The 10,105-nt window shown below is 41.7% G+C and overlaps 1 protein-coding gene across 1 annotated transcript in view; it reads left to right on the forward strand.

Moving 5' to 3' along the window:
* Positions 1 to 8,988, forward strand: part of LOC129763658 (tumor necrosis factor receptor superfamily member wengen) — a 49,192-nt gene extending 40,204 nt beyond the window's left edge. The window contains exons 4-5 of the mRNA XM_055762908.1: positions 1,937 to 2,182; positions 8,003 to 8,988. Of these exons, the coding sequence (XP_055618883.1) occupies positions 1,937 to 2,182; positions 8,003 to 8,160 (404 nt within the window). The 3' untranslated portion in view covers positions 8,161 to 8,988. The remainder of the gene's footprint in view (positions 1 to 1,936; positions 2,183 to 8,002) is intronic.
* The last annotated feature ends 1,117 nt before the right edge of the window (positions 8,989 to 10,105 follow it).

Raw genomic sequence — 10,105 nt, forward strand, 5'->3', positions numbered from 1 at the left:
ACACGCTCTGCGCACTAACCATATTGAATTCGGAAGTGTAAGCAGGAGGAAAATAACATCCAAGGTATTCACTGGTAAACCAAGGACCCTGGCTGCGCTGAAAGACAATATCCGACAAGAAATTGCTGCCATATCGGCCGAAACATTGGGCAAAGTGATGGAAAATGCCGAAAAAAGGGCACATTTTGCGGTCAAGGCCAGAGGCGGTCATTTACGAGATATCATAATCAAAAAGTAGTTAGAACAAATCTCCTTGGACCAAAATAAATGAATTTCAAAAAAAATAATTTAAAATTCCACTTCTTTACTTTGCTATTGCAAAAACAAATCCTTCCACTTTAAATGGCCCACCCTGTATATTTGAAAGAGACCTTTTTTTGCTGATGGTAAACGGAGAGCGTAAAGCCGGGTTCAGACGGTGCGAGTAAGCATACGAGTCGATCTAGTCAGTTACTGCAGTGCAGCTACTCACACCGTGTGAACACATCATGCCAGTTAGTGTCATGTGTGATTCGGCGTGCGAGCTACTTCAAAGTTTTTTGAATTTACTCGCACTCGCATCCCTCAAAACGTCAAAAAACAGAATTTAGCGTTCGAATCAGGGATGCCAAATGTAAACAAATGTCTCTATTTTTAAGATATTTGAAAATATGCGAAGATATTTATAGACTTGAAAAATATTGGAAAAACAAATAAAACCCTAATAGTTTCTAAACGGAATCGTTGTTATTTTGTTTGGCACACTGGCGGGGCACGTTTTCTTATTGAGACAGTTTTATTGGGAATCTAAATATAAAATCATCATCGGGCACAATTTTCATTCAAAATTCACTCACAACTTGCAAAAAAAAGTATTGTTCTAAGAAACAGAATACATATTCGATTTGAAAAAAGTATATTTTCATTCATTATTTTAGTTTTTGAGACGTATTTATTCCTCCGGCGAATCTACTATCATTTTCATTTCACAAATTGGTACACGAAGCTGCTGTCAACGCGAAGTAAATCAAATTTTGAAAAATCTTTTAGACTGCCATTTGTAGCACCACATACTTTCGGAATTAATTAAGCTATGGATGCTTTCGAGGTTCTAAAAAATAGCGACAATAATCTGATATATATTCCATATTCCAGAAGAAAGGCACATCATTTCTAGTTTCACTCATGAGTGTATATTGGCGTTGTATTTGTGGAGCAATTAAATCCAACAGTTTTTTCACTTTTTCAGGTGTTATTTCCAACACTGCTCTGTACTCTCGGGGATCATCATCGTGGAGTTACTCCAGTATTGTATTTGTTACTCCTTTTCTTTGCATCCAATTCCTGGCCCGAATCCTTTTTTCTTTCTGCTTTTTTCGGATAGTACCCTCAGTTCAAAGAAATTCAGCACAAAGTATTTGTAAACACGGCCAGCGTGTGTCTCGCGATAAAATTTAAAATTGTGTAATGATAAATTCAACTGAAAACCTAAGCCGAAAACAGCCAATAAATAAGTTGATTTCGGATCAATCATCTGTCAAATTCGGACCTGATTGCTGTTTCTGACTATTTGATGGACATTTGAAAAATCGTCTGGCATCTCTGGTAAACCCGTACTTAGTATCTAGTTTCTTGTCAGCAGCTCACATTGTGTGAACGGACAAGGCGAGTCAACCATTTGTCAAGCGAGTTCACCGGGTCAGTAGCTGCTCGTTGTGAAGTCAGCTACTAGCAACGTATAAATGGGCCTTAACGGAGAGCAGAGCGAATAATTTTCGATTTTGCCTTTTTTCCCTTCCAATATCGTGTCCACAGTTTGCAGAAGAAATAACATTTCAGCATCCAGCAAATAAATCACAAACAGCGCAAAATGACCTACATTACCAACGCATTCATTAATTCCGCCACCAATGTGCCTCTTTTCCTAAAAAAAACAACTCAATTTCTTTGTCCCCAGATATGGAAGCTCTGTCCGCCCAGCTCATGAATCACCTGTCGAGCATGCAGCAGCTCGAGAACGGTTCGATCTTCCTGGACGACGTGATCGACGGCGGGGATCATCGGTTTCGTACCCTCGGAGGCGGAGGTCACCAACACGGTGGTCACCAGTTCCATCAGCTTTCCCGTCTGCACCCCGGCGGCCACGGCCACCGTCACCAGCACCCGATCGAGGTGCGCTGTGTCTATTTGGATCAGCTGCTCGGTAAGTTCGCTTGCTTGCTTCGTAATTCGTAATTTCACGCCATGCCGCCGTTCATAATGCGCTGCGTCCAATTTGACATCGTCCCAACTGCGTGTCGTTTAGATGGCGACCGTTGCCACGGCGGCTGCGATTTAACGAGGTCTTGGCCAGGTGGTGTCGGTTGGCGACTCCGAATGGACTATTTTCGCCTAGTGGTGTGGGGTAGTGGGATTATTTATTTCTGCGGTTTTGTCGCTTGGCTCGGATGGGGAGGACCGCATCGCGTTCGACATGCCAAGCACATTTACCCTTGTGTTGCAAGTCTAAATAAAAAAATCCTTGAAACGACGATCGATTTATGTCTTTTTGAGTGGTTGTTTGCGGGGAGTGCTTTCGAGCATTGCAATCGAAAATCGCGGCACACACAGAGGAGTCTTCGAGTCGCCATAATCCCGCGCGATTATTATGTATGTCGACAGCGTCTGCATACACAATAGGATGGATGCACACGATTTCTGTTGAATAATGTTCATTTTTTATCCGCGCCTCTCCTAACCGTCTCGCTTTCGTTTGTTCACTCGTTCACACAATCCGAAGATTATTTATTCAAAATAGTGTTTACACTGCGGTGGGAGTCCGGGTAAACGGAAAAATTCTTAATCTGATTTTGGTCGGTTTTCGGTGGTGCCGCCGCTCGGGATTCTCCCCGGAATTGCTTACATTCTGCGAATTGTTGCTAGCCACATTTTTCGGTTTTGATTGACGCGCGGATGTTCGAAACACGTCGCAGTAGGCGCGCCGCGCAGCCTGAGTGTCAATCCCGCAGTCCTTCTGGGTGAGTTGTTTTGATCGTGACAGCCCTGTTTTCTGTTGCCCCTAATCAACTGTCGTCATCGGCGGCGATTCGTAGGAAAATAACCTAAATTCAGTGCACGTAGCCAACGTTTCTTCCCAGTGGAAAGATTTTTACGAGCTTTTGCAAAACAGTTTTCGAGAGGGCTCGCGCTTAACACGTGATAGTGAGGAACCTATAAAAAAAGATCAGAGGAAAGAATGGTGTGATAGCTGTTTGTGTGTAAACTTTTTGTTACAAGTCAATGTTGATTAGTCGCAACCGCATTTGTGTCAGTATGTGAAATACGATGTTTTGTATTGGATCAAACGAGAACAGTTGAAATTATTAATCGATCGAAATTTTGTTGCATACGCTCTGAAAAATTGATTGCGAGAGACAGTTCACCCGTATTCCACTCACCCGAATGCAACATGCATGTTACTAAATGTAACATTTACCAGAATGCGACAGTTACCGAATGAAGGATATATTCGAATAATTCGCAAATTTTATTATTAGGAAATATTTGTAGATTTACTTCTGATCAGTATTATATAAAGATCATATTTGTTTCGTACATTCATTTCCATTCAAAAAGTATTTTTCGTGGGTAGTGCAATTTAAGAAACAGCGGCATTGAATAAAAATGAAAAGTGAAAGAATGCAGTTTTAGAACGTATTATGAAGTTTATCCATTCATATGAATGACTTATTATAACTTATTGAATAGCTTGGTATTCCCCAAATAATTTTTTGGTGCACAACCTTAACACCTGCTTCACCATAGCGTCAGTTCAATGCATTGATGCAATGCCAATGGCACCAACTAAGCCTTTATGATGACAGAAACAATGTTAACTGCTTGGAAAAAGGCTGAATATTTGCATCAGCAGATATTCTTTACTAATATCCTAACGTAAATAAATCGCTCCAGTCCTTGTTTATATTTACCATTACAAATGGGGTTTCAGCGTAGCGAAGATGCACTATTTTATACGGGTAATGAAGCACGCATGCACACAAATATCCATATATCGATGGCTTGAAGTTTATCTCTGTTTTGCGCTCTTTTCAACAGAAGCCCTTTCTGTTAATATTGCCAGTCTAGATTAGCTTAGCTGTCATCCTTTGTGGAGAGAGTTTTCCTACCATCATGCGAAACCAAATCATTGACAAAATTCCAGAACATTTATTTTCTTGATGAGTTGACGATAGCCTAGCTTGATGTAGCTCAAAACATTAATCCAACGGCATCAGTTTAATACAATGATTGTAATACCAGAGACATCAGCGAGTGAGTAATTTGGTCGCGTCCACAGCTCAGTCCGAAACGAAGACATGTGATGGCGCAAAACAAGGAAGAACAAGCGATGTTCACTGTTTCGTATCTAGAACGATACTGAAAGTTTGCCTTTCCTTCCTTTGCTTGATGAATTAAAGAGACTTTAAACTTCTTTAGTTCGTTCATCTCTAACCTTCGAAAAGCCCCTTGGAAAACTCTACTCTTTTCTCATATTACTCCTCCACCTCCATTGCCTTGAGAAAACCATTCGATCCCTCGCCGTCCAGCTCGCCCAGCTCCGGTGTTGTCCAGTCGGTGTCCTCACCAAGAATGAACGTTTGCCTCAGCGATATCCACTGTTTATACTCTAGGCAAATATTCCCCTTCGTTCTTCTTCGTTCACGGAGACTTCACATTTAACGATTTCCCCTTCGTTGCTCGTCGATAAGTTGCTCGTTACTGACAGCTCTGTTCGGGAAAGCACACAAATGGACAGTACAAATGTATGAGGAAATGGGATTGCTTCCAATTTTCATCAATTTAAACCATACACAGACTATGGGATTGTAATGTAGAGAATATCAAACAAATCTTAGGGAATTTCCGTTTCGTTTGGTATGTAAATCGCCACAATCCGTTCACGGCAAAAATAGTTACTAACGTTAACTTTATTTCATGAAAACGTGATCTGTTTTCTGATCTGGCACCCTTAATGAAAGACGTAGTTCTACGTCAAAAGATAACTGCATTATGTATGATAAACCATGGTACATATTTAACAAATTTGGAACCGACCTGATTGGATTTGTATGAATTTGTATTAGTATAATTGATTCCTTGTACGACTTTTCGCTTTGCAACCAAATTTCGTGGAACGTATCTAGGCCGAAAAGCGAGGTATGGGTGTATTGATATCACACAAATCTGTATATAAACGAGTGTCCGCTCGGAAATCTGGAAATCAGTCATGATTGTGCAGCGGTTGATATACGAACGCTGGAATCTGTGTGTTTCCCTAACACAGACTTCTAAACCTGTGAGGCTGGGGAAATGGGCATTGCAAAATAGATGCAAGGTGTGGGTACTTTTGTACTCACCTGCATTTCGGCTGTACGCAATCAGTTTCCCCAACACAAATTTCAAAATCAATGAGCCTGGGAAAATCGGCATTGCAAAACAGATGCAAGATGCGAGTACTTTTGTATTTGCATCCATTTTCGCACTTTGCAACGTGCGCGGACTTCAAAAGCGGTATGAATAACGCGCTTTGGTTCGGTTATTGGAGGATATCCCTTCATATCCTCAATTTGAGTTTTGTAGAGCGAGCTTCGTGATTTTCTCTGGTGTAACATGTGTTTTTGCTTCCAACTTACCAATAAAGGGTGTGTCACATCAAATTGCATAACGGAAAAAACGCTGTAGAAATTCAATTTTTAGGAATTATATCTTCAGCTTTCGCTTATAATCAGATAAGAGTGTATAGATCACGTTGGCCATGCTTCACTGTCAATTTTTCGTAAATTTGGAAAAAATGTCGTCGAACGAAAAAGAGCGTCGTGAATTAATCCTGTGCACTCATTTCGAGAATCCGGAGTTGTCACATCGGGACATCGGTAAGATGCTGGGAATCGTCCAATCCACGGTCAGCAGAGTACTAAAACGATACTTCGAGAACCTAACCATCGACCGGAAGGTGAAGAACGGCAAAAATGGATGCTCCGTCAGTGAAAAAGATTTTTTTTTTTCTGTATTATAGTGACTTTCAACGCTTCTGGCTGGTTCGTCACTTTTACCTTCCATTTTGGAAGAATGTCGGGAGTGAGAATTGAACTCGTGATCTTGAGCGTGAGAAGTATGGATGTTACCTCCACGCCAGATCGGGTCCCAGTGAAAAAGATCACAAGCGCGTAGTTAAGCAGTTTAGACGTGATCCGAGAAGTTCGGTCCGGGATGTCGCCAATAAGCTGAATTTGTCAAGTTCATTCGTCCAGCGGACCAAGCAGCGGGAGGGCCTGCGTACATACATGGTTCAGAAGGCTCCTAACCGCGACGAAAGGCAAAACATGGTGAGGAAGACGCGAGTCCGGAAGCTGTACACCGAAATGCTGACGAAGCCGCATTGCCTGGTAATGGACGACGAAACCTACGTCAAAGCGGACTTTCGTCAGCTGCCGGGCCTGTTGTTCTTCTCCGCAGAGGACAAATTCAGCGTTCCGGAGGAGATTCGCAAGCAGAAACTATCCAAGTTTGCCAAAAAGTACATGGTGTGGCAAGCGATCTGCTCTTGCGGAAAGCGGAGCGCCCCCTTCGTGATGACCGGCACGGTAAACGGGCAGGTTTACCTTAAGGAGTGCCTACAGAAGCGCTTACTACCACTATTGAAGCAGCACGAGGGCCCGACCATCTTCTGGCCGGATCTCGCTTCGTGCCACTATTCAAAGGACGTGTTGGAGTGGTACGAAGCCAACGGGGTCACCTTCGTGCCAAAGGAAATGAACCCGCCCAACGCGCCGGAGCTTCGCCCAATAGAGAAATATTGGGCGATTATGAAGCAGGCCCTCCGGAAGAACCCAAAAGTTGTCAAATCGGAGGCGGACTTCAAGAGAAAATGGATTTCTGTTCAAAAAAAACTACAACCTGACGTTGTACAGAACTTTATGGACGGGGTAAAGAGGAAGGTGCGAGCATACGGGCTTGGGCTCGAAGTATGAATAAAAAGAAAATGCCGAAAGTTGTTTAATAGTTTTTATTTTACTGTCTAAAATTTTCAAAAGGATCGGTCTACTGGGCGAATTCCTACAGCGTTTTTTCCGTGATGCAATTTGATGTGACACACCCTTTAAACCGAGCTTGGCCGTCTGGATCTTGTAACGATTGTAAACCACAAATAAAACGAAGTGTCTTGAACTGGTCATCGGAGCTTGGCTAGATTTGATACTCTGCAATCAGAATGAGAATAAACGCCATTGTAAACTTGTTGCTTGAAGCATTTGAAATCTATTCAATTTCGTAGTTTCAATAATGAATGGGTGTTTTATGGGCTTGATGCTTCGAAATTCTACATCATTTCACCCTAATTTCATCAACAGCTACATCTGAAAGAACATTCCTTGCATGCCAAGCTAATTTGTAGTTTTTTCACACTTAATGGCCACTCACATCTTTCAGCGGCACATATGAAATTTTCCCCGCCAACACGCCGTTCATAAAATCCTCAATCTGAATAATGAAGTAACTCATGGCTCCGCTTGTTTGTTGTTTCAACTAATCGATCGATGATCATCATCAGATGCTCAGCGAAAACAAACAAACCCAAGCGCTTGGCAACTCCACCCCGACAATAATTTGTAGCTCTTTTCGCGTAAATCTCGCCCAATGCCACGGAGCGTGATTTATTGGTGAATCCTAACATGAATCCCGCTAAACAACCTCTGATGATGGCAAACATTTGGCTCCCGTTTCATCGGGGTTTCCTTTTGTTGTGGTTGCAGAATTTATTGCACCTTCACCTACTCGCGTGATTTCCTCTTTCGAGATGAATAGCACCCCTTCGCGGATAAAATAATGTTATTGATCGTTCTCTGACCGCGCGCTCTACAATAGATGGCTGCGACAAAGTGGTGACAGCGTCTCATCAAGCATAAAACCGTCGCATTTTAACTAATTTGATCACCTTTGTTAATTGTCTATTCTCTTTCTTCCTCTCTTCCCTCCACATTCGCAGATGGCAAGAGCTGTATCAAACCGCAGGGAACGGGTAATCTGTACATCGAGGAAAACAACGATCGCGGACCACCCAGCGGTGCTGGCGGTGGCGGCAGCCTGGGCGTGGGCGGAAGCACGATCGGCGCGACGCCGTCGTTGGGTCGAGCGTTGCATTGAGGAGGCCGATGGCGCCACCCGACAACGAGACCGGTAACTATTTTGACAGAGATTGTCCCAAAAAAAAACGGAAGCTTTCCTCAGGCGCGCGCCTTATTTTGAATATTTGGAAAATGAACAGCTAAGTAACATCGAGTGTACAAAACAGAAGGATAGGGTCTTCTCCATAGAGTAGAAATATTTGTTTGACAAATGGATAATTTAATATATATATAAACCATTGTTTTGTGTAGTTTTTAGCGAAGTGAAGAGAAAGTATTGTGGCAACTACCTGTCGAAGCTCGAGAGCAAGTATTGTTGTACAGTTTGATAAATTATTGTAGCCTTAGAGACGGAACAGAAAATAGTGCCTTGTTTAAAAGGAACATTATTAATATCAGCGTTGAGCAGTACTAACTTTTATCTTTTATACCGTTGATCACAACGAACAGAAACTTATCTAAACTGAGCCGCTTTGAGTGTAGATATAGAAAAAGCAATGTTCGCGCAGGATTAGTAGAGCATTATGATGATCAGATTGAAATCAAAAGCAAACAAACCAAACGGTAGTTGAGCCTTCTGGCGGTAGAAGATTCATATTTACAGTAATTACACCGTTGACTCAGCGGATAGAAATGGCAAAGGCAACGGCAGCAGCAGAATATTCCAGTGTGTGTAGTAAGTAGGCGCCGAGTAGCGGTTTATTGAAATAGGGAACACGAGGGAGAGAGGGTGGATACTTTCATTGGTTGGATTTCACGGCAAACTTGATTTGGGCACGTATCGGAATGCACGCATTGAGGAATTATGTGTAATATAATATATTTCCTTCAAGTCGAATCGCTTGGTCGTAACGGATTGGCTGACGTCTTTCTTTGTGCCGAAACTTTCCCTGTAACTGTTGGCGTGGGTTTTTGCTTTTTGTTTAATCAAGTTAATCGGCGATGTTAGGGGAAGTGGGAGCAAAGTGGTCACCCTAAGGAATATGCCCATTTCCGGCGTCCACAAACCGATTCAAGTTCCGTTTCTCGAAGAACATTATAGTTCAACTCATTGTTCTTCAAGATAGAAGACGGCTTTTACTATAGAAATTCGAAATAGTACACTTTCCATCATTAGAAAAAAAGGTGACAAATCGAACTTTATTTTTGCTTGGAGGTAAAGTGGTCGCCTAGTGGGGGCGAAGTGGTCACTCGCACATATCAAGCTAAATGGGATATATTTATGCGTTTTTTTTTCGTCCTCAAATCATATTTGATATAGTAGGTACATGTATGAAATAAGCTTGGCCTATTCACCTATAGTCTCAATTTAAATTTTCTCATGCATACAAAAAAGTAGTAAGAAACACATAACGTTCCGCATAATGAGGCTTGGTTTAGTTGGAGTGTCATATTTATCCAGGGCGAAAGACACAAAAGGATCTTCTTCAAGAGCAGAATGTGATGCGATATATCAGCTTTAGTAAACAGAACATTGTAAGTCGTTATTCACCTATGACCACTTTGCCCCCAAACATCAAAGTAATTTCTATGCTAATCAATCTCTGAGTTTGAACAAAATATTTGTTCACCTCTCCTAGAATATGTGAACAGTCGTCCAAACTGATGATTTGTCCAATATATCAGATTGAATAAACTAAATTTCACGATACATTCCTTAGATATCATGCACACAGAACTACGACCGAATGGCTATCGAGAGAGCAATTTCTGTTTTTATTTGTATTTTGACATGCGACAGCTCTACTGAAGTACAGGGTGACTCAAAAGTCATTAAATTCTTCAAAAATAAGGTGACTATCAATACGGCATCTATAGTCAATAGTTATACTACCAAACATCATACATCAGCAAGCAGTGGAATAAAGGTGACGTATAATTTTCATCATAACGAATATTGCAGATTTTCTTTGTGACTTTTTCTTGTAAGCCATTTCAGTGTTTGAAAGACTATTTCCGGAAGA

Source organism: Toxorhynchites rutilus, chromosome 1 (genome assembly GCF_029784135.1).
Source record: "Toxorhynchites rutilus septentrionalis strain SRP chromosome 1, ASM2978413v1, whole genome shotgun sequence".
In the NCBI taxonomy this organism is placed as follows: Eukaryota; Metazoa; Arthropoda; class Insecta; order Diptera; family Culicidae; genus Toxorhynchites; species Toxorhynchites rutilus.